This window comes from Mustela nigripes, chromosome 10 (genome assembly GCF_022355385.1).
Source record: "Mustela nigripes isolate SB6536 chromosome 10, MUSNIG.SB6536, whole genome shotgun sequence".
In the NCBI taxonomy this organism is placed as follows: domain Eukaryota; kingdom Metazoa; phylum Chordata; class Mammalia; order Carnivora; family Mustelidae; genus Mustela; species Mustela nigripes.
This window is the reverse complement of record NC_081566.1, coordinates 102602-126282: the sequence shown is the minus strand read 5'-3', so window position 1 is coordinate 126282 and position 23681 is coordinate 102602. Positions and strand designations below refer to the sequence as shown.

At 56.5% G+C, this 23681-nt stretch overlaps 2 protein-coding genes and 2 non-coding genes across 5 annotated transcripts in view; 2 read left to right on the top strand and 2 right to left on the bottom strand.

Moving 5' to 3' along the window:
• Positions 1 to 887: 887 nt before the first annotated feature.
• LOC132026307 (mucin-1-like) lies at positions 888 to 9175 on the top strand. Its single transcript, XM_059414217.1, has 6 exons — positions 888 to 1241; positions 1352 to 1510; positions 2289 to 2575; positions 2714 to 3839; positions 4372 to 4528; positions 7002 to 9175. Exons 1-5 carry the CDS (start codon positions 888 to 890, stop codon positions 4381 to 4383), a joined length of 1938 nt encoding a protein of 645 aa, XP_059270200.1. The 3' UTR covers positions 4384 to 4528; positions 7002 to 9175.
• On the top strand, positions 2047 to 2118 carry TRNAP-AGG (transfer RNA proline (anticodon AGG)). The gene has a single exon. It is a non-coding gene; the product is annotated as a tRNA-Pro (tRNA).
• On the bottom strand, positions 2631 to 2702 carry TRNAP-CGG (transfer RNA proline (anticodon CGG)). The gene has a single exon. It is a non-coding gene; the product is annotated as a tRNA-Pro (tRNA).
• Positions 9176 to 9279: 104 nt separating the features above from the next.
• The window catches only part of RCSD1 (RCSD domain containing 1), a 60574-nt gene continuing 46172 nt past the window's right edge, over positions 9280 to 23681 (bottom strand). For both annotated transcript variants that reach the window (XM_059412366.1, XM_059412367.1), the window contains 5 exons: positions 23020 to 23109; positions 18953 to 19024; positions 15254 to 15451; positions 12691 to 13344; positions 9280 to 11008 (listed from right to left, as the gene is read on the bottom strand). In XM_059412366.1, the coding sequence (XP_059268349.1) occupies positions 10976 to 11008; positions 12691 to 13344; positions 15254 to 15451; positions 18953 to 19024; positions 23020 to 23109 (1047 nt within the window). In that variant the 3' untranslated portion in view covers positions 9280 to 10975. The remainder of the gene's footprint in view (positions 11009 to 12690; positions 13345 to 15253; positions 15452 to 18952; positions 19025 to 23019; positions 23110 to 23681) is intronic.

Here is a 23681-nt window from a genome sequence, read left to right as displayed (position 1 = left end):
ACTTCCGGTATTCTCGGCGGCATTCCTTCCTTCCTTGTCTTTACAGACCTGCTGCTACAGGCATTGGTACACCGTGATCTGTGGGTAGTGATTGCAGGAGGTTCCTGGAACACCAAGAATTTGACTGTTAATGAATAAATATCAGAGAGAATAAAAAATGAATCCCAGGCCACCATGAGAAGGGTTTGCCTGAAGCTAAGTCGATTTCATTAATGTTTCTATGGACAGAATGGCTTCATGCAGGAGAAGGGGGGCAAATATTGAAGGTCTGAAAATTCGAATTCCCCAGAGTCTAGCGTTTCTGGGCACCAAACTGCAACAAAAATAATGGGGGTCCTCAGAGAGGTGTCGTCGGTCAAAGTAGACGTGCCAAGGCTTCTTCATTTGCTGTGACTGGGATGAAATGTTTCTCAAGACCCTTCGTGCCCCTGGACACTGTGACATCTCTACTCCAAGGGAGGGCGGTACCCTGGGGGGGGGGTCACGGGCCGTCTTGCTTCTCACCGCGAGTCGGGCCGCCGGCATCTGGAGTTTTGTCACCGTCAGTCCTCGGGCAGCACCGCGAGAGGCGAACGGGACGCTCTGAGGAGCCCGAAGAGTCCAGACAAACTACTCCCCAGTCCCCAGAGAGCGGTACGAGTGAGAAGGAAAATCCTGAAAACAGTCGCAACTACAGCCAATTCCGGGGGGGGGGGGGGGGGGGGGGGCGGGGCCCCGTGGGGCCCCGGGGGGGGGGGGGGGGCGCGAACCGGGACGGCGGAGAGCACGGGCCCGTGGGGGCGGGGCGGGGGGGGGGGTGGGGGGGGGGGGGGGGGGGGCGGGGGCAGAGACCCGTTAGTGACCGCGAAGCTCGGGTTCGCCGAAACCTGCGGTGGCTGCGACGGTTCATGGTCCGAGCCGCACTCTCCGGAGTCGCCATTCTCGTGAGAAAGACCACCTCCCCCGAGTCCAGGGCGCTTTCCCCGGGCGCGTCGTGGGGAACAAGCGCGCGGGCTCCGAGCGCCGAGGAGCATCTCCGGGGCGGCTCGCCCTCCTGCCGGGCCGAGGGAGGGCCCCGGACTCCGGCTCCGACGGCCTCGAGCCAAGCCCCCCCGCCGCGGGGAGAGCCGGAGCTCGGCCCTGCCACCGGCGAGCGGCCACCTGCGGGGAGCGAGTTGCGGGCCCGGGTCCGGGGCGCAGGGCAAACCGCCGGGGTCGCGGCCAGAGGAGCGGACGCTGACGCGAAGCCAGTGAGCGAACAGGTCGGTCTCGGGCCGCCCCGCCGCGGCTGCCGGTTGTCCGGGCTGACTTGCTCGCGGGCGGAGGACCGGCACGGGGACGGCTGAGGAACCGGGAACTGACCGTCCTTCAGGGGGCGCCGTGCTCGCGCGGGCGTCAGCGCTACGGGTTCGAGAGAGACCCGGACGCGGGCCCTCCGGACAGACGCGGGACCGCGGACACCGTCGCACAGAGTCACGCGGACGGCAGTGCTAGGGCCGGCGTCGGGTCCCGCAGCGCACGCGGTCGGGCCGTACGCCTGTCCCGCAGCGCACGCGGTCGGGCCGCACGTAGGTCCCGCACCACACGCCGATGTGGGTAAAAGGTCTCCGGGAAGGGCAGGGTTCGGGGCCGCTCCCCGAGGAAGGAGACGTCCCCGCTGAGGAGAACCGCTGGAGCGGGAACGCGGAGGCGCGAACTCAGGGCGGGCGGGCGGCGTCTGGACCCTGCGAGACCGTGTAGACGCGAAACCATCCGCGGGAAGCGTCGCTCGCGGGACTGGGTGAGGCCGACTCGGGAACCTTCCTGCCGGAGGACCTTGTCGCAGACGCGCCGCAGCTCGTGAGCCGCGAGGATCCCAGCGTCGCGGCTCCTAGACCGAGAGGCAAGTCGGTCGCGGCTGTGGCGGGACCGCGGCCGCGCTCCGCGTCGGATTCCTGACGGGAAAGCGAGGAGACGCGCGGAGCCGGAGCCGGAAGGACGCGAGCAGCACGCCCGAGCGGCCGCTTGGGGGCGCCGGACCGCGCGGCGCAGCTTCCTCTAGCACGGCCGGGGCCAGCTCGTCACGCCGGCTCGTTGGTCTAGGGGTATGATTCTCGCTTAGGGTGCGAGAGGTCCCGGGTTCAAATCCCGGACGAGCCCTCTTTTCCTCACTCTCGAAATAAAGACGTGCTGCTGCAAGACGCAAAACTGAGACTTTTGGACTCGTGCACACGGTACACCGAAGAGCTGCCGGGACGGACGCAGGGTCGTGGGCAGGGCGCGGGCCCTGCGGAGTCTGAAGGCGCTGCTCCCACCCGGCCGGCACCCAGGACGCGCGCGGGGAGGACCCCGCTCCGGCGCGCGCCGCCCGCCGCTGTGGCTTCGGCACCTGCCCGCCCTCCCCGCGCCGCCGCTCGTCCGCGCCCGCCCGGTGCGGGGCTGAGAGGGGTCGCGCCCGCGCCCGGAGCCTCCTTTCCCCGCGCGCGTGCTCTGGGGGCCGCGGGTCGCGCTGTCCGCCGCAGGCACGGGGACACGCGGCGGCCTCCCGCTCCGCAGCCCCGGAGCAGCGACGGCCCGAGCCCCGGCGCCGCAGTCGTCGTGTCTGTAAACGGGTTGCGTGAGGACGAAAAAAAGCCGCGGACAGCGGAGGGCGTGGCGGGGAGGAAAAGCCTGGGCTCGTCCGGGATTTGAACCCGGGACCTCTCGCACCCGAAGCGAGAATCATACCCCTAGACCAACGAGCCACTCTCGGCAGAGCGGCGCCCGGCGCCTCCCTTCAGCCTGCGCCGCCTCTCGCCGCGCTCCCCGCCCGGCCGGCGACCCGTCCTCCGCCCGCACCGCGCGCCCGTCCAGCCGTGCGCCCCGGGGCCCCTCTCGCCGCTCAGCCTGCGGGGTGCGGCCGGTCGCCACCCTGCGCCGCGGCCCACGCTGCACCCGGCGGGGACGGCGCGCGAGGGGCCGCGGCTGCGAGGGCGCCGGCGGGTGCCCGCCTCCGCCCGCGCTCGCTGGGCGCCAGGGGCCTCGTCGAGCGGGCGCAGCCCCCGGTTCGCGCCCTCGGAGGGGAGCCGCGGCTGGAGGCGGCCCAGCGCGCGGGGAGGAAAGCCCAGAGGACGGTGAAGAGAGAACGTCCGCGTCCGCGGTGGGGTCGTCCGCCCCTGCGAGGGCTTGCGGGTGCGGAGCTCAGCGAGGACGTCGGACGTGCTGCTCCCACGTGCTACCGCCCGGCCGCAGCAGAAGGCACGCGGGACGTCGGGGGGCGCGCTGGGAGCCGCGGGAGGTTGGCTAGCGGGACAGGGGCAACGCGGGTCCGGCCGCCCGCGGGAACCCGGAGGACCCGGCGTGCGCGCGCCCCCTGCGGCCGGCGGGAGGGGCCCCGCGGTGGCGGCCCGCCTCCGCCTCAGCCCGGCCTCCACCTGCGGCCCGCCTCCGCCTCAGCCCCGCCTCCGCCTCAGCCCCGCCTCCACCTGCGACCCCGCCTCCGCCTCGGCCCCTCCTGTTGCCCCGCCTCCTCCCCGCCTCCACCTGCGGCCCTCCTCCTTTTGCGGCCCCACCTGCGGCCTCGCCTCCGCCCCGCCTCCACCTGCGCCCTCGCCTCCGCCTCGGCCCCTCCTACGGCCCCGCCTCCTCCCCGCCTCCACCTGCGGCCCGCCTCCGCCCCGACCACCCCAGAGCCGCGGCGGTCCTGGCTCCTGCAGCCGGTTTCTGGACCCCAAGCTTCCTTTCGGCCCCGCTCTGTGGAAGCTGTTGCTGCCTCGCTGTCGGACGGTCCTGCGAGGGTCCGCGCTGGTCTGGCTCCGCACCTTCCACCTGCTTCTCTGCTCTTCCCCGCCCCCTTCCTCCTGAGGCCCGCGGGCACCCGGGGTGTCTCTCGGCGACGGAAGGTCAGGACCCGAGCTCGCGCCCTTGGCGGGGCTGTGAGCGGGGCTAGAGGGGATTTCAGGTGTAAACACCTCAAATCCAACAGCAAAAGCTGAAAAGCCAAGCCTGGCCCCGCTGACATCGCAGAGCCCTAACCCTAACCCCAGCCGCAGCCCCAACCGCAACCCCAACCCTAACCCCATCCCCAACCCTAACCCTAACCCTGGAGCAGGAGGACGTGGCTGGGGAGGGCGGCCGTCCGAGCTAAGCCCTCTGTGCGCTTGGACCACGCGTGGAACTGGACACCCTGCCCTTGTCCGAGACCTCCTCTCCTCCGGAGGCCTCTCCTGCCTCTGCCCGGCCACTCTGCCCGGCCACTTCCCACACCTGCTTTCTTACCCCTTAAGTCGCTCCTAGTGACTTAAACCTGTGCCATCAAGACAACGCGGCAGGACAGCCTAATTCCCCGCAGGCTGCAGAAGGGCGCCCAGCATTTCATTGGTGTAAGTGTTGCTTGACTGGCCCCTCTGTGCGTACACATTTTTCATGTTTTAGGTGATTTTCTGAGGTAATACGGTCAAAAGAGATGACCACCGTGACAACTATTATGGCTCCTGGTGCAATTTCATGCCAATGAACCTAGCTCGGCTGGTTTGCGAGTAAGATGGAAACTGGCTTGGGAGAACAGGACCAGTGGCTCTTGGAGAAGTTGGTAACCCATACTTTATGAACTATTGCTTTTTGTTTTCTTTTTCTTAAATATTTTATTTATTTATTTGACAGAGATCACAAGTAGGCAGAGAGGCAGGCAGAGAGGGGGAGGAGAAGCAGGCTCCCTGCTGAGCAGAGAACCACCCAGGTGCCCCAAAACCCATGCTTTAATATTTTAATTTTATTAAAGGGATCTGGTGGCATCAACGCTTTTGAGAATGGTCGTGATGTTAAAACTACAACCGAAGATAATTTTGACTTGGGGTCAGATGTATGAGTGGAAGATGATGAAGTTAGAGCAGGTCCTGGGGCACCTGGGTGGCTCAGTGGGTTAAGCTGCTGCCTTCAGCTCTGGTCCTGATCTCAGGGCCCTGGGATGGAGCCCTACATCGGGCTCTCTGCTCAGCAGGGAGCCTGCTTCTCTGCCCGCTTGTGTGATCTCTCTCTGACAAATAAACAAATAGAGTAGGTCCATTAGGAGATGGTTAGAGTAACTCTGGGATGATGTCAGGGTGGAGGCCTTGGAACAGGGAACAATCATTTTCATTCCTATTTTGTAACTAATGTTTGCACGCTCCTGAATTCAGACCCAATCTAGACCCAAGGGGTGCAAACTTTGTTCTGACCTGACGTTAGTCTCCGAAAGTGAGAATCCAATCTGAGCACATGGGTCTGCCATTCAGAGGACTCTTCGGTGACTCGGCACCCAGGACTGGAGTCAGGACTGTGTGCTCAGCCTTATTTGTTGCCCCGGAGGTTAGGCACTAACTGACTTTCAGGCTGCTGAGGTTGTCCTAACTGTCAGATTTGCTTCACCACCACAAGCCATGCCCTGATCCAAACAGAAACTTGAATCTGATTGAGAATGTGTGTCTTTTCCAAACTCCAGCCCAATATCCTATAATAGCTCTAGCTCCTTTTTACTAAAAATATTTCTACATGGTTTCCCTCAATGGTTCTTTTTCTGAGGTCTATCTCATAACTTCCCCTGAATTTTGTAGTCCCTGAATCATCAGAGGTGAATCTTTGGTACTGCCTCAGGTGTTTCTTTTTTCATTCAAAAGTTTTCACTTGATTTAAGTTTTGAGAGTCCTCAAGTTTTGAAGTCCTAAGGTGATCGAAATCTAAGGCTGAGATTGTGGAAAGAACCACGTTCTTCTGGAATACCATTTCCACCAGCGGATCTTATTGCCCCTCTGTTTTATATAGATTCGGTCTTGCTCTGGATGGTATTGGCCGCATAGAAAAGGACAAAAGTGTATAGTTTTCATGATCAGAAGTGGGATTGTTTATGAAGACTCGCTCCAGGTAGTATGTTACAAAAAGGAAAGATGCACAATTACATGTACGGAGAACTTAATTTTGTAACAAGAATTAAAGCAAAAATACATATGCAGATTAAAAAAAACTAGAAAAACTCCATAAAATCTTAATACTAGCTATTTCTTGGTAGGGGAGTTATAAACATGTTTTTTCTTTTTCTTTTTTTTTTTTAATTTTATTTATTTCTTTGACAGAGACAGATCACAAGTAGGCAGAGAGGCAGGCAGAGAGAGGAGGAAGCAGGCTCCCCGCTGAGCAGAGAGCCCGATGCGGGACTCGATCCCAGGACCCCGAGATCATGACCTGAGCCGAAGGCAGAGGCTTTAACCCACTGAGCCGCCCAGGCTCCCAAACATGTTTTTTCTTAATTATTTTTCTTTTCCTCCACAGATTTTCTAAAATAAAGATGTATTGCTTTTATAATAAGAAAAAATAAGGATAATTAACTCCTTTAAATTACACTTTATTTATTTATTTTTAAAGATTTCATTTTTTTATCTGATAGAGAGAGAGCACAAGCAGGGTCCCCGATGAGCAGGGAGCCTGATGTGAGACTCAATCCCAAGACACTGGGATCATGACCTGAGCTGAAGTCAGACACTTATCAACTGAGCCACCCAGGCACCCTAAATCATACCTTAAGAACTCTGTGTTTCTTTGTGCTTGGTAAAAGAAAAGAGACACAGACTCTGAGGCAGTGTAAAACAGGCCCTTTTGATTTTTCAGCCCAGCTCCTTCTGGAGTTCGTCAGTAAAGCTATTACGGTCACTCCTGAGGGGGCTGGTGCAGCCATGATGGGACTGAGTTCCTGGAGCCATCCAGCACCCATGGGTTCCTTGGTCCATCCAGCGGTAACAACTAGTGTCAGGGCTCCTACTGTTTTCTTGAGCACCAACCGTACATCGTCATTCTAGAGTCTTCTTTGAACGCTTGCTTAAGTGCAATCCAGTCCACTTACTCTTTTAAAAAGAACTGGTTGAGAAGTGTGATAACTGACATTACAGGTTTGCCTAAATTCAAGTAATTTTCTCAGATTTTTATGTAAAATGACACCTTGAAGGGCCAGAATCATTACTTACAGGAGTAGCTGGTGGGGGTGGGGGGGCTTGCTTGTTTGGACCCCTTCCTTCTGCATCCTGTTTTCCTCCTAGCCCCTCCCTGGCACTGCAAGGACCAGCGTGTTACAGCTCCCACGGAGAAGGCCACAGCTTTCCAGGATTAGAAGGAGTAAGAAGTCTTTATGCTCTGGTTCTGGAGGTAGGTGGCTTTACCCAGGCTCCCTTTTCACTGAGAAGTACACAACGTTTACATTGTCTCCTCCTCCGGAGTCTCAAAGAGCCATGGTTTCCTGCCCGTCTGGGCACAGCGGAGCCTCTCCGGAATTCCACAGCTCCCCAGGGATCTGAGGGCAGTGCTGGAGCACAAGTCTTCTCGGCAACCATAGCCACTCTGGCCAGGACGTCACTGGGCTGAGTGGGAGCCTGGGTTGTCCCAAGCAAGATTGGGAAGTCAGAAAATTCTGTCTCCTGCCCCTAGACTTTTCTAGCATTCTGCTCCTACTATGTTTACCTGGCCCATAAGCACAACGTTGATGAGATCTTGCTGAGGGGTCAAACAAAATTTAATGTTTTAGTAAACCATGCAATAGTAGATTGGTGTGTCTGGGATTGCGCTGTTGGACACATCTGTTGCTGTGTTTTTTAGATCTTCCAGAATAATTTCCTTTGGTAACAGCACCCCATTGGACACCCACTGTCCTCAGTCACAGTCCTTGCAGACTGCACAGGAGTGGCTAACCTAGCCCTTAGCGCCGGAGGTCACACGACCCAGGCCTGGCCGGTCTGATCTCCGCAGCTCCTCAGTTGTAAAGGCTGGTTCCAGTATGAACATGTGATTCACACAGGGTTTATAGAAATCCTTTGTAGGTTTTCTTTCCCCGGTGCTATTGGGAAAGAATAAGCTCTTTCCATTGGGCTTATAGGCTGTGAAGGGCCTGCTTGGGAGATACGGCCAACACAGAGGAAAGCAGAGACCAAAAAACAAAGCGAGCCTTCTGATATTGCTTGAGTATTGTATTTAGGCCTATCCACGGGTTTTTAACTCATATTATTCAGTATGTAGGGAGGGAGAGAGAGAGAGAGATTCATAGATAGATACAGTTTTCTGTGTGTTTTTTTTTTAAGACTTTATTTATTTATTTATTTGACAGACGGAGATCATAAGTAGGCAGAGAGGCAGGGAGAGAGAGGAGGAAGCAGGCTCCACTAGCTGAGCAGAGAGCCCGACTCGGGGCTCGATCCTAGGACCCTGAGATCATGACCTGAGCCGAAGGCAGAGGCTCGACCCACTGAGCCACCCAGGCGCCCCCAGTTTTCTGGATTTTATCGGCCAGTTGAAGTTGGGTTTCTTTCATTAGCAACAGCAGGTCCTCATTCATCAACTCTGTTACACAGTCACGTGGCCAAGAGTGTCTCGTCAAAGGAGGTGATGAACTACTGGCTGCCTGTCCACTAATTTAACCCTTTGTTAGACATATGTTTTTTGAGGGTCTAGTTGACTGGCAAACCAAGCTTTGTCCAGGGGCAGCTCAGGGAGGACAGTGGAGGCCCCTGGGCTTCCTGTTGTCACCTGGTTACTTGTCCCACATGTTGCTGAAACCATGGAACAGCCTCAGATCAAATACTGGCATCTCCCTTCAAAGCATTCAGGGTTTTTGTTTTTCTTGCTCCCTTTCTGGAGAAAGGAAAGACACAGTATGCAAATCAAGCCGAAGACAGAGGCAGAGGAGGAACACAACACCTCTGACTCCTCTCTCCAGCCTTGTAGCTGTGAAGAAATCCGTGTTTTTCCTTCAAGCCTATCAGGGAAGCCTGAACCAAACCAAGTCTTCCTGGCCCGGGGATGGCTTTGTGCTAACTAAGACACAAATGGATTTCTCGGATTCCCAATTTTGAAATTCCAGATCTGCAAATGCAACACGTCACATAATCGCAGTTGCTTCGGGAAGGATGGTGACCCACGGCAGGACAGCCTCGGAATCCAGACAGTTTGAGCTCTTCGTGAATCCCGCACCCACGGCCCACAGCCCGGGAAAGGGCCTCGGACTTCTCACAAGGTAGATCCAATAACGTGAGCATTAGGAACTGCGCCGGTAGAAAATCATTCTGACCCCATTACGGCTGCTCCTCTGGGGTCCCATTCTTGTCATTATGCATTGTTCCTTAACCACCTGCTGCTGTAGCTGTCATGCCTCCAGACAAAAGATTGTTTTGTTCTCACAGCTACATCCCAGGCTGCCTGGCCTATTCCTTTTTCAAGTAAAGGAAAGTGGCAGGTGTCCCTTCTTTTGTCACACATGCTCACAAACACGCACACATTCACTAAACTCTGGCCCAGATGTGTGTGTCATAAACAACCCAAAGACATACGTAAATAAAATCATGTATTGTTTAGGGGGTAACACATCTCTGTTGGTATAGATGGACGGGCAGATAGGAGAGGGACAGGTACAGACGGGTGGACGGGGGAGGGAGCGATAGCTAAGGGTTATGTGGACCTCAAAATAACTGGAACACACCTAGCTCCGAAATCCTGCTAAAACATAAAACTTAAAATTTCGGGCTTAACTGAGTTACAAGGTCTAGAAAATGCTTGTATTTTTAAAAGTTTTGAAAAAACTTTTGGAAAAAAAAATCTTTGAAAAAATATATATCCCAAGTACGAACACTATCTGGAGTTAGGAAAACGGTCCTAGGAGCCTGTACTGTACTATAAAACTGTACTGAGACCGCTGAGGTACCGGCAGGGACAGAGGCCTTTTTGTCTGGGACATGGTTTCTGAAGTCAGGGTAGGAGGCTGCCGGACGGACCTTCAGAGAAACAGCTGCTCCGTCTACCACATCAGCGCAACGAGACGCTGAAACCCTCCACCCCGGATGAGAACCAACACCAAAGATTAACCGAGTATTTGGATAAACAGCTATGCATCAGGAGGGGAGAGGAAATGGCCCCTGCTCCTTGCAAAGCCCCTTGCACTTTCCACACCGAACATTAAAGCCAGAGCAACCCGTTGAGAAGAGGCTGAAAACCCAGGCCCCCCAATCCCGTCCGGAAAGGGAGCCTGGGCTTTGATTCAAGAGCAGCTTCCCAGGGAAGGTAGGAATATGTCTTTGTCCTGTACCTTTCAAAACAGATGCGCCAGCACCTCCCAGGAAGCACCTACTCCAGGCTCAAGGACGTCTTGCAGAACTGCACATTTCCTCCCCAAGATGTGTCAGAGGGCAGGCATTGTTAAGGTCTCCCCACTCTGCTCTCAGGATGAGGAAAGGCAGCGCGTGCAGAACCGTGACACCTCGCATCTGCTTCTCCGGATCTGCCCGTCTCCACCTCCTCCTCCCCTGGGAAGAGCGTGGGCTGAGCCTGTCCCCTCCCTGGGTACCACAGACTGGAAAAGTCCCGGACAGCAAAGGTTCCTAATACATATTTTTAAATGGTGCAGTAAGTACCGCTTCCAGGCCAATGTTTTAAAAATTGGTTGGCCGGTTCCCATGTGGAAAAAGCTGAGAGGTTGTCTCGGGGTCTCCACAATTTAAGCTTTTCCATAGCCGAGGTCTTCTGTAACTGACGGGACTTCTATTTCAGCAACAGTCTTTGCTTTTGTTTCCACCCACCTGAAATCAGTTTTTACTCACATCTGAGAATCATAAAAAGTTCAGAGCGTTAAAAAGGCTATTGCTTTGCACAAAACAAAATCTGAGAAGCTAAGTCAGAATCCAGTTCTGAGGTCAGCCGCAGGGACAGGTGGGTGCAGTAGGAGCCAGGCCCCCAGGTTGGCGAGGCTTCCGGGGAGCTGTCCCCACAGTAAACTGTTCTAAGTTTTTGTTTTTTTTCTTAAACCAAGTCCATTGAGACACGAACTCAAGGTGATGCAAGGCTGCCGGCCTTTGACTGATCTCTACCTGCGGGAGAATGTCAGCGTGGAGGCCTAGAAACAGCGTGGTCTGTCTCGGGCCGCTCCAGACCCTCCACGAGCTCTGCGTCGGTGATGGCTTCATTGGCTGCTACTCTTGTTGCTCCTTTGAAAGAGGCGTCTCCGGCAGCCACATCACTAGGCACGGTGAGCTCCTCACATCTTAGTGTCCTGGACAGGGGGGTTATCCTGCAAACACAGGAGGAACAGATGAGTTGGGAAGACAGTGGGGGACATCCTGATGCTCGGCAGATGTCCTTGGGGACAGTGGACCCAGCAAGAATGTAACACGAGCGGCAGTGGCAGTGGCGACAACGCGGTGTGCTCCACAGCACCGGCTCCTTTATTCCTCACAAAAGCAAGACACGTTAGATACTCTGTTAGCTCCGTTCCGCAGGTGGAGCCGTGAAGGCACAGGAGGGTCAAGTGGCTTCCCCTAGGTCACACAGCTAGGAAGTCGCGGAGTCAGGATTTAACCTTCAACTATTAGGTGACTTCGCCTGCTCCTTGACGCCCGGCTCCCGCGCCCTCGCCGCGCTGGCTTCCCACCTACGCATCCACTCTCGCTCCGTCTCATCCTCCCGCTCCACTGCTTCAGAAGTTTTGGTGGCGTAAAAGTGGGAAAAGAACACAACCCAAAACAGAAGGTGGATGCTCTAACAAAAGGGAAAATCGCTGTTCAGTCAACATTCAACCCAAAGCATGACTTCTGGCTCCTTCCGGGCTGCGGCTGCACCACGCCTCAGACCATGGGGTCTCTGGCTGGAAGCAGAGACATTTACGAGAGTGTCCTCGGCATGTGACCACGGCCTGGGCCCTGGGCCACCGGAACGCGCTGTGCTGAGTGTAAGCGACTGCAGGGGTCCCTGCGGCTGTCTCACTGGAGCGGTGGGGGGACGCCTGCGGAGGACATGGAGGTAGTGGGGCGGTTTCGAGGCGGCACCAAGGGAAATCTCCACTGGGGGTGTAGGTGTCAATGGAGGAGGCCACGGCAGGATACATGGGCTGGTGCCTTGCCTCTCCTGGGGCGGTGGGTGCTGGAGGCCGGCTGGAGGCGTGGGCGCCGTGATGGTGGGGAGGGAAAGTTGGGAGAAAGTTCAGCACGGAGAGGAACAGGAACTCGATTTTCCAATGTGTGGTATCAAAGCGTCTGGGGCAGGAGCATAGACCTTGAGATGCTGTTTTCAGGAAGAGGAATTGGGTGCTACTGTGTAGGGCAGGTCTGGAGACCAGGAATCCCGGTGGTGGGGGTGAGTCTGACTGTAGAGGTAAGGAAGGGGCCATGACAGTGGAGCAGCAGGAGGTAAAGCCCCTAAGGCCTGGGGCTGCCGAGACAGGGACGTGGAAGGCACGTGGGCACCTCGTGAGCAGCAATGGGCGACAGTAACAAAGGAACGTGCAGTTTCAGCTCAACACAAGTGAAGGGGCTGCTGAAGGGCCAGGAAGGGGGGTGGGCAGGGCCGAGGGACCCCCTGCCTCTGTGCCCTTGTGTCTGCCACAAAGCCTCCTCCTCGAATGGCCCCACTCGAATGCCATCTTCACCCCGAAGCTTCTCCAGCCTCCTCCCACACGCTACACATGCACATGCACACACACACGCACACACGGTTTCCCCCTTGCTTGTGCTTTGGGCTTCCCCAGGGAACCCCCTGCCCAGGGCCACACTCTGCTTTCCTTAGCGTGTCCAAGGAGCTGCTGGTCTCCCGGGCTTCCTGGGCCTGCTTCCCTTTCCTGTGTCTCTGTCCCCTCACCATCCACAATGGGCTGTCAATCCGGGGCCTTTTTTCTGCCCAACTGAGCTAATTTGTGAGGACGCATAAGCAGACACACTCGAGCCCTGGCCGCCTCCCGGCATCGTGCAGGCCGCTTACCTCTGTCTCGGGGGCCTCCTCGCTGGGGCAGCAGCCTGGCTCCAGAACGGCCCCTGCCTCATCCTTTTCCTCGCCTTTGCCCTGCTCTGGGATGTGGGGGACCTCCGCCCCTAGGGGGGGGCCTGCTGGGGCCTCCCCCGCAGCGCCCTCTGCCGACCCCGCTGCGTCTCGGCTCTGTCTGGGCTCTTCGTCTTCCTTTGCTGCCGTCGCCTCCTTTGCCTCCCTCTTTTCTGTCTCTTCTTTTCCTTCTGTGGGGCTTCTGCGACCATTCTCGGCCTCCGGGTTGGAGGCTTGGCCTGGCGGGACAGCCTCCCCTGTGGCTGGACGTGGGCTGGCCTCCTCGTCAGAGCCCCACACGGCCTTCTGGGGCGGCTGCGCGTCATCCACGGCCTGGCCCTTCTCCTGCCTCTCCGCTCGGCTGGACGTCCTCCTCAGAGGAGGCTTCTCCCGGGCCCCCGCCGGCCCCTCGCCGGGAGGAGGAGAACCCAGGGCCTCACTGTGGGGTGGGAACACCTCGTCCCCATTCTCTTCCTTGGCACCATTCTCCTGGGATGACGCGGGGGCCCTGAGGTCGGCCAGGTCCCCACAGTCTGACTGGGACCTCCGGAATCGCCTGGAGGGAGGGCGCCTTTTTATGGAGCCCTTCGTCCGCACCTGGAAGAGCATGAGGAGAAGTTAGTCGCGGCCCGTGAGAAGGGCCAAGCGGACGGCGTGTCTTCCGATGTCAGTCTGCGGCTTCCTCAGCCGGCCCCCAAGGGCCCTTGACTTTCCAGGAAAACGGACCCCTGCGTGCTGGGTATCTGGGGTTGTGAAGTCACAGCTGACCTGTAGGTTTTTGCCTCATAAAGATGCAAATGCTTTCCATCCACTAAAAACGATAACCTTCATTATCCTGTAAAACATTAATCTGTTCGGTGTCGAATTTAGCAATTTAATACCAACATTTTTTTTTAGCTGCCTATAAATAACCAGGTCTTTGAGGTTCTTTGCATGAGCTTTTCCATATTACAGGTTTCCTCACAAATGGACGAGCTGAGTAAAATCAATGTCTGTTTTTTATAAGAGTCATGTTTTAACATTTAGGACCTTTTACTTTGACCCAGGTGAACCCAACAGACAAGAGCATTAGGGGTCTGCAGCTGGCCTAGCCCTGCTCAGGGACCTCATGGGGACAGAGCCGCACAGCCGGTGACCAGCTTCGCCCCCTTCCCCAGCCTGGCCCCCCCAGCCCTCTGCAGAGCTGGCTAATCCCGGGAAAGCTGCACGCCCTCTCTTTCCTGGGCTCCGGTCCACCAGGAGCAGAAGGCTTAGGACCGTCCAGTGGAGCCGTGTGACAATCCTGTCCGGTCCGGGAAGTGTGTGTGCCTCCCGGTCACTCGGGCCTCATCTAGGCCCAGTGGACTTTGCCAGAAGCGCGGTGGAAATGTTTATGTGGATGCCCTGCTTTATGCAAGTGTTGTGTCCTTTAAAATTTTATATGTAGATGAGATCTTATTTCATAAACCTTTAATCTTATTCTTGTAGGGCTTCCCAGGCCCTTTCCTGAGACCATGGTGCTGCCAGCCCTTTAGGTTATCAAGGCCTGGCCCTGACGTCACAGCAGGGTCCCTGCTGCCCTCAGAAGGCTAAAGCACCCCCTCTCCCTCATCAAAACCAGGTGGCAGCCCTCCCTCCCGGCCCCGCCCCTCCCTCTGCACGTCTCCCTGGTGAGCATCCCATGAAGAGAGGAGGCTCTGCCCTGGGTTCCTCTCTGCTGACAGGGGTCTTTCCATTACCCTGAGCTGGAGGATCTCTGCTCTATCCCCAGCCCGCAGGCTCAAGACTTAGCATCTGTTTGTTTCCCTGGGTTCTACCTGTTTCTACCCATTTGATTTTTCCCCATGAATTTTCTGAAATGGCCCGGAAGACCCCACTCTTTCCATCCATTTCTTTAAAGTTCTATCCATTTGCCATCCCCAGGCCTCAGATCCCTTTATGTTGGCCCCTGCCGGGCTCTGGCCCCAATTTTCTGGGCACCGCCCGGACAGTGCTGGACTGGAGCTCCGATTCTTACCGTGTCCAGTAGGGCCGAGGGTCTGATATAGGAAAACTCTCTCACTATCATGGCAGCATCTACAGAAATGGGCCCCACGTCCTTTTGTGCAAAGGGTACAGTTTGGATGTTCTTTCAACGGAGCAAGTTGCAGGAAGAGGGGGCACCAGAGTCGCGTGTTTCGGAACCCTCACAACCCTGCCCACCCACTGTGTGGGTCACTGATCAGGCCTTCAGACTTTTCTCAGTTTTTGTCACAACAGTCCGAGCAGCTGGGACCTGTCCTGAACCCTCTGCCCTCTCTCCACAGAGACGGAGCGCTCCATCCCCCAGGCGGCCCTCCGGGTGATGGGCACAGCTCTGGGAGACGATATAGGAGGCAGGTGAGCGGGAGCCACAGGAAAAGTTTCCTCCTGTTGAAAGGGAGCTCTGAGTAGAGTGCCAGCGTCCTCAGGGCAGAGACTCGAGACCATCCTGCCCATCTCTTCAGAGGAGCCCCACGCTCCCCAGGGCTCCGGGCCCAGACACTACCTTGTTGAAACAGGGCAGACGGCTCCCTTCGGGAGGCTGGTCAAAGCTCACGGGCACGTCCTCGGGCTCCTGAGACCGCACGCCAGGGCTGCTGGGAGTGGAGGGTGGGCTCTGGAACGGTGACACCACGGCCTTGAGCCCAGGACTCTTGGGCGAGGCCCCAGGCAGCAGGGCCGCTGGGTCGAAAGCTAAATTGGCCTGCCGAGAAAAGGGGAGGCTTGTTAAATAGCGGTGGGGGACCACGAGCGCTTCTTCTGGAGCTTGCTGGGCATGTGGGCCTGGAACCGGTGGGGACCAATCACAGGTGACACGAGGCTTACGTGTTGCTTCCTAACCAAGTATCCACCATCCCAAGTGTGCGTGTTATGTCCCGGGCCCGGAAGCAGTGCCCACGAGAGCTGTCTCCTGCTCCCTGACTGACCACAGGCTGCGTTCCAGAATACCCTGAAAGTGCTGATTTGGATCCAACAAAAATGCCACGGAACAGCCCCAGCTTAGAGACGAGGAAGCAGAAATGGCAACTACCAGCATGTGCAGACACACAGTGTCGCAGCAGGTCCACCTCTTGGTCCCCGTTCTCGAGGGAGCCCCTCGCAGTCCCTGCTTCCCGAACGCCGACTATTTGCTGGCACACAGCAGCCCTACACGGTCCATTTTGTTCTTGTGTCCATCAGGAAAGTGGCCGCAGAGCCTGCCCTGGGATTCAAGCCAGGCTGGCTTGTCCCTCAAGGCTTGCTGGTAGATGGCCAGAGGGGTGCACACAGCAGGCGGCCCAGCCCTTCTGAGAGGGGCTCGTGGACCAGACACCAGTGTGGGTGCCCCAGGGCCATTGCGGGGCAGGGAAAACCAGGCTCAGATGAATTCGGAGGGCAACACGAGGGAAGGTGACCTAAAGGGAACTGAGGCCTCAGGGAGCCAGGAGTTGGGCTGGCGGAGGGGCAGGGAGGCCCAGCTCCATCCCACGGCTGTGGAGAAGGCCGTGGTGCCCGACGGCTGTGTGGTCTGCGGTCCGCGCTACGGGCACTCCTTCTAGCTCTGTCACCCTCTGGGTCCCCCAACCCTTGCACAGACGTCTTCCAGACCAGCAGACAGCAGGGAAGCCTGACAGGGAGGGGACAGATGGCTCAGGGGAAGCCGTCCACACAGACAGAGAGGTCTGCGAAACTCGGGTCTTCCTCCTAACAGCTGTCTGATCTCCACTGAGTCCAGTAAGTAGCCGGAGTCTCGGGTTCTTTCTTTGTCCAAACTGGTTAGCTGCCCGCCAGAGTCCTCTCTGACCTGGTCCCGTTGCTGTGTCCTGCCACCACCCGCCCCTCCCTCCAGAGCTGTGCGGGTGCTCCCTTCCTCCTGCCAGAGCTCTGCTGGCTTGGAGAACCCCTGTGTGTGCTTTAGGACCCGCAGACGACACGGAGTTACTCATGTCTAGGAAAGTGTCAGTATGTTCGACTGTGATTTGAAGAAAGAACTTGTAACACGGACAGGCTGAGTCCTGGTAAGAATGAAAAACAGAAAAGTTACATAGCAACGCCGTGAGCCCGAGCCATGCCCGAAAGCAGCAAGGAGCACCAAGGGACAGGCCCGGGGACAGGGCTTCAGGGTGGGGCGCTAGAGCTTTGATGTCTCCCTCCCCGCCCAAGTTCAAGCTGGAAGTTCCGCCTCTAAGACTGCTTGCAAATAAAATACATCTCGCTGGCCAGCAGGAAACCTGAACTTTGAATCATGGACTACCCCTGGGAGGAAAATCCATACTCCGTACTCATCTAATAGAATATTTGGATGAAAAGTCTAGTGGATGATGCATTTCTTAGAGTTCTTGGCTCCCCCTGCCCCCTCCCCTTTCTAACAAAATAAGGCTCCTATGGGATCTGGCCAAATTGTCATCCTGTTGCTGACATTCTTAATGAGGTAGAATGATTAGCGATCACAGCCTTATTCTCAGTTGCTTGCTTCCCAGAGAGACTCCTTAAAGATGGGGAAGGGAAGGAGAACAGCCCTGGGGGCACAGAGCCCGTGGGAACGAATTTCTGGCATTCGGATGGGGGTGGGGAGGCAAGGGTGCAGGTCCTGGGCTACCCTGTACTCGGGCATGGTGTGCGCATCTGGAGACCCTTCTGAGATCCTCCTTATGAACATGGGACCCTGGCAGCCTCCTGTGTGGCAGGCGGCTCCCACTCCTCCCTTGGAGCTGGAATGCAATCAGGGCTTCTCGGTAGGAATTCAACGTCAGGGGAGCCCCCTCACACCCTGCGCAGGGTGGGCTCACGGCCAGAAACTGGAGATGCTTTGCTTAACCCCAAACCAGGCGGGGGGCCAAATCCCTGGGCTCTCCCAGAGGTGGAGGCAGGAGCTGTGGCTACTCGTCTCGACACATCCCTCATAACGGCTTTGGGGTGAGGCTGATGAGCTGGTTTTCCCAGACGGGCCCGGACAGGAGGGTGCGGAGCACGAAGGCCTGGCTGCTCTGCTGGGTGCCCAGGCAGAGACCGTGGTGAAAGCCAGGAAGCCTCCACAGGCCCGGCCAAGACCGATGCCAACCTTCCTCTTAGCTTTAGCTCATGCTGTTCCCACAACGGGAGCACCTTCCTCCTTCCTTTCCAGCCTCCCATCCTTGAGAACCAACTCAGGGTCTAGGCATTTCATAAAGCCTTCATTAACTACCCCTGCCCACTCTAGTCCTCTCTTGTTCTAAAGTTCTAGAGCCGTGTTCTGACCTGGGATGGGGAGGGTGTCCCAGGAGATATCTGCTGCTGCCTAGAGATGGTTCCCATCGTCACAAGTGCTGGTGCCTCTAGCGGGTAGGGACCAGGGATGCTGTTAAGCATCTTGGAATGCAGAAGGCAGTGCCCTGCCACAACATGCCCCCGGGGCCTCAGTGTTGCCAGGTAGAGAAACCCCAGTCTGGAGCAGCAGGAGTTGGGCGGCTAACACAACGTAGATCTGTATGTCATCTGTTGTATCATGCGTGGATGTCTTGTCTCACCCCAAAAGACCGTGGGCTCAAGGTCAGTGCCACACGGTTCATTTACCCCCCAGGACAGACAGCCAGCTATGGGCACAGTAGCGAGGGCTACAAGGTGATGGGGGGTGGTGCAGGCTGTACTAACGACAGATTTGGGCAAATCCACGCAATGTCCAGCCGCGGAGGTTCCGTTCTGTGTGAGACTGAAATGGTTTGTGGGGGCATTCAGGTCTTGGGGGAGAGGACTTGGCTAGTCCTGGAGCATTTCTTGCGCTATCATGTTTTTTTTCTTTTTCTTTTTTTTTTTTTTAAGATTTTTATTTATTTGACAGAAATCACAAGTAGGCAGAGAGGCAGGCAGAGAGAGAGAGAGGAGGAAGCAGGCTCCCTGCCGAGCAGAGAGCCCAATGCGGGACTCGATCTCAGAACCCTGAGATCATGATCTGAGCTGAAGGCAGAGGTTTAACCCACTGAGCCACCCAGGTGCCCATGTCTTTTGCTAGACTCTCGGGCCACCCCGTTATCCACCAACCCTTAGCTGTTAAGTACGGAGCTCGTGCTTGGTGGGATCTATAGTTTGGCCCTTTGTCCCGAGACAGAACTCATCCTTCGTAGCCGGTTAGCAGAGATCAAGTCTTCAGGTGACAGCAGGTCCTACCCTCAGGAGCCCCAGAGGCATGTGGATGTCGGATAAGAGATGGGGGCATCAGAGTAGCCACGGGGAACCATTCTACGCTTACCTGGAGCTTCTCGATCAGAGGCGAGCTCTTCACCTTGATTTTAGGAGGATGGCTTGCACTGGGCGGTGATTTCTATAGAGCAAACGGACCAAAACAACCAAATGAGCGAGCCGCAGGGAGGTGGCATTCTGGCGGAGCTCGCAAGGCACAGGTGGAAGGACAGGGGCAGGAGCTGGTTTCACCACTTTCCCACTTAGCCTCAGCTCCGCACTTCCCGCGCCAGGCCTGCGCCAGCCTAGGCTCCCCTCCACACGCCCCCCATCTCACAGCCAGCAAGAGCACTTGCACCTGTGAATCAGAGCTGGCAGGACAGACTCCGAAACACAAGAGGCCTCCTGCCCCAGGAAGGAAGACCTCAAGGTCATGAAGCGAGAACAGACTATGTCGGAGGGCACAAGAGCTTCACCTCATGACCTTCAACAACGTGAGCCCACAGGGAGGGAATTCTGAAGAGAAAAGGCAAAATGACCATTTGTTCTGTTTGCACAAACAAAACCACAACTACAGACCAAAGCTGAAACGTCACAGAGGCACAACCGAAATCTCTCCCTTGAACTAATGATATTTTTGGAAAAATCCGACCCGTGTTTTAATTATCGATCGTCGTTCTCCAGAACATTGGCACTTCATCCTGATGAAGCAGACGCCGATCCCTGCCGCCTTCGGGCATCGCGCTGGTTCTAGGAAGAGTGTGACTTGGCGTCTGGCCGTGGACGCAGCCAGCGGCTGACACATACGTGGAAAACCACCAAACTTTCCACCAGCTGGAGATGTTTTTGTAATGAACGTACTTCAGGAATCTCATCTGTAGTTTATTTTATTTAAAAAATGGACTCCTGGGGCACCTGGGTGGCTCAGTGGGTTAAAGCCTCTGCCTTCAGCTCAGGTCATGATCCCAGGTCCTGGGATCGAGTCCCGCATCGGGTTCTCTGCCCCGCAGGGAGTCTGCTTCCCTCTCTCTCTGCCTGCCTCTCTGCCTACTTGTGATCTCTCTGTCAAATAAATAAATAAAATCTTAAAAAAAAAAAATGGACTCCTTGTTTTGTGTCACATCCCTGTCACTTGAGTCTGGGTCCCCTGATATATGGGTCCCAACTCGGAGTGAAGACAGTGGCGTGATGGTGACGGCGAGGCGCCGTGTGGTGTAGCAGAGGCCGGGGCAGGATTCGGACTCGTCCACAGTTTGGAGACCCCACATGCGTTTCCTGCCCCCACGTGCTAGTTCACCTGCATCATAAAGAGGAGCGGCACCCACCTCTTGGAGGGGGTCTGAGGTATTTATTAACAGGATAATTGTACGTTAGTAATGGAAGGAGGAAGACTTACTCAGGCGAACTCCTTGGGACCTTTTTAAGGTCTCACATTGAGAGAGAGGGGCTGGGCTGGTTCAGTTTCCAGCTGGCACTCGGGTGCCCTGGCCTCAGCCTGACAACTAAGACCCAGGCAGGCAGGTTAGTATAAATGATTCTGGGGCGCCTGGGCGCCTTAGTCGGTGAAAAGTCCACCTTCGGCTCAGGTCTTGATCCCGGGGTCCTGGGATGGAGCCCGAGCCTGAGCTTCCACTCAGCAGGGAGTCTGCTTCTCCCTCTGCCCTTTCCCCCTGCTCATGTCCTCTCTGTCAAACACATAGTAAGATCTTTAAGAAAACAATGATTCTAAGGACACCTCCAGTGCGAAGAAGGTGCCTTTGGTCCCATGAGTTCACCCTGTCAGACATTCCCACAGCAGCCGTGCAAGGAGCCACGTGTCCCTGATGAGGGCAAAGAGCTTCCAGACCCAGATCAGTCGGTTTTGATTTCTGGGCTTTACGGTGAAATGTCACAGGAGCCGTTGTTTCTGAAGAGACTGTTTTGGGAACCGCAGCAAGGGTTTTGCTGACAAAGCTCACTTTGTGTCGTATCAGAAACTTCTCTTCCCCGGACGACCACTATCTTCATGAGAGAGGGGACTTTGGATGACAGCAGCCCCTGTGCTGTAGGACCGCTGGGAACCCAGCCCAGGCTCCCAGCCCATGGTCTTTTGACTTGGGCCGCAGAGTGGGAAGACGCGGGCGCCGCGGCCAGTGCAGTTCCCGGACACGGCAGCAGGGGACAGCATTCCCCCCGCCGTCTAACACAGGGCTCCATCTTCCCTGGAGCTCAGGCTCTGAACAGAAGTATGTACGTCTACATGTGACGTTCCTAGAAGGTCTAGAAATTGTGGAGCTGATTTTTCAGCTGGGAGAGCTTTTCATCCTTTCTCTGGCAGAGGGTTTGGCCAACTAGTCTTGTGGCTGGAGGGGCAGCAGTGACGAAGCAGTGAGGAGACCCTGCCCGCCCTGAGCAGTGCCCTGACTGGAGCCCTCCCTCGAGCCCCATGCCCCCAGGCTTCGGGAACTCAGTTCCTGCAGGCAGCAGCCTCCCTCCCGCCTGGCCAGTCAAAGCGGCTGGTTCTTTTTATTTCCCCTGATCACCCCGGTGACAAGATGTCATTGGTCCTGGAAGCAATGTCCTTCCTACGTGCAAGCAGCCTGCCACTTCTACTTCAGGCAAGGTTATCCTTCTAAACTCTGCTCTCCTACTCGTCCAGCCCTTGGCTCTTAGAGGCCGTCTCTCTGCTGGGCAGTCCCCCAGGGGCTGAGCCTGGAGACCGGTTTCTCCCAGAGCCGCTGAACTAACCTGACTCGCTCTGCTTTTATTCCAGGGAATAAAACGTCCCCGTCCAGCCCCTGTCATCTGTCTGGCTAGTGTTCGTGTCCCGTTTCACAAATAAGGAAGCAGGCTCAGTGCAAGACAGGGGCTTCCCCAGGGCTGAGCCCGGGTCATGGGGGGCAGCCTCAGGTAGGCTCCTAAGGGCCACAGCCACAGACACCAAGCCCAAGGGCTGAGAGTCACCAGGAGAAGCTGACCCTCCGTAAAGAGAAGTCGTTGGCATGTATCTGGTCATAGCACTGGCTAGTAACTCCTTGAGGCCACAGAATCATAATACTGGTGTTTGAAGAAATTCCAAAAATCCTCAGTTTTTAAAAACCGTGTTTCTTGGGGTTCCCATTCCAGAAAGAGACCCTTGTGCAGGGCCTGGGGGAGTAACCTCAGAGCAGTAACCTCTAGGTGCCCCCACCCTCCTTGACCGGCAGCAGCAGCGCATTTCCGCTTTCTCTGATGGGCCTCCACCTATAAGCCGGTGGGAAAGGTTTGAAACTGTCTCTGTCCTCCACACATTCACGACCACAGGCGCTCAAGGTCACACGGGCAGCGCGTGTCCATTATCAGGTTGCTGGTCCCCAGAACGGAAGGAGAGAGGTGGCTGAGGTGAGATGTGGGAACTGAGCTGCGTTTGGCTTCCTGGCTCCCTCTCGGGGTGGGTCTCCCAGGCTGGACGAGAAAACATGCAAGCTCGCTTCTGGGGGACCGTGGTGTAGCCACCAGGAAGGCTTTGGCTCTGGGAGGGGCACAGAGAAGTCCCTCTTACAGCTACGATGGGATAAACAAGAGCAGGTACATACCGAGCCTGGGAATCTACTGCCGGCTAGATCTGTGATGTCAGCACCCGGCTGCTGTGCGTGACGCTGGTCATTCACACACGAGGGCGACGAGGCCTCTGAATACTCTGATTTTCTTCCAGGGACCCAGAACAGTAGCCAGTCTTTACAAGAGTAGTGTGAAACCACGATACTCGGTCTCACGAGGCAACCCTGCCTTACACAAGTGCAGCCTCTTTCCAGGTGCCTTCTGCACAAGGAAGATCATAGAAGTCGGACCTGGACTAAAACATGACCTTGGTGACTCCTGAGTCTGGCGTGGTAATACTGTACGACCCATTTGTTCTCTTTGTTGAAATTCTCCGGCTTGGAAAACAGTGCTCCAAGTCTAGACAAATCCTAAAGGAGCCTCCATGAGGAGGAGTGGAAAGGAACCTGGGTGTCTGAATCAAGGATGCTGGGAGCATTAAGAAGAGGAACTTCATCCCTGAATCCGGATGGGAGAAACTCCCTGCACAGGCTTCAAGGTCTAAATGTGTGTGTTTCTCCTCTAGAAGGAGAAAGCAGATCCATAACCAGCATCCCCGAGCCCTGGCACGACACTTACCTCCTCACCGTTCTGGCCCAGCTCCACCTTGGGGGGGAACAGAGGGAGGGAGCAGGGCGGTTTCCTTCTCGTTGGTTTACAGGCTGGAGTCTGGAGGCAGGGGACAGACAGACACACAGAGAGAAAAGGAGAGAGCTAATCAGGCAACAGGAGGAAGAGGAGGAAGTGGAAGCTGGTTTTGGGAATGTCAGGGATGTCTGGAGAGAGACGGAGGGAGGGTGCGCGTCTTTGATAGAGTGTCCGTTCACTGTATGAGTGATTCTTTTCCAGGGTCTGCCCCTTCTGACTTCCGGGCTCCTGGGTCTTTTCTGCGGGAGCACCCTGTCTGCTTTGAGAGTCACTGGCCTCTCAAAACAACCTCTCAAAATGACACTGGCTTCTGGTCTCCAAGGGCTGCCGGCACCTTCTATCGCCACTACCCTCCTCACCCTTCGCGACATCGCGTTAGTCTCTAGAAACCCAAGACCGATGTTTCAGATGGGAAAACCAAAGGACAAAACGTGGCACCTAAAGAATGATCGCTGCGCCCTGGTTGGCCCCAAGGGGCCACGGCCCACCCCGGCCTCTCCTTCCTGTCCCTCCTGCTGAGCTCTGCACACGAGTGACTCAGGACAATCTAGCCCAACTCTTTCCAGCGTCACAACAACCCTTTTCACACTGTC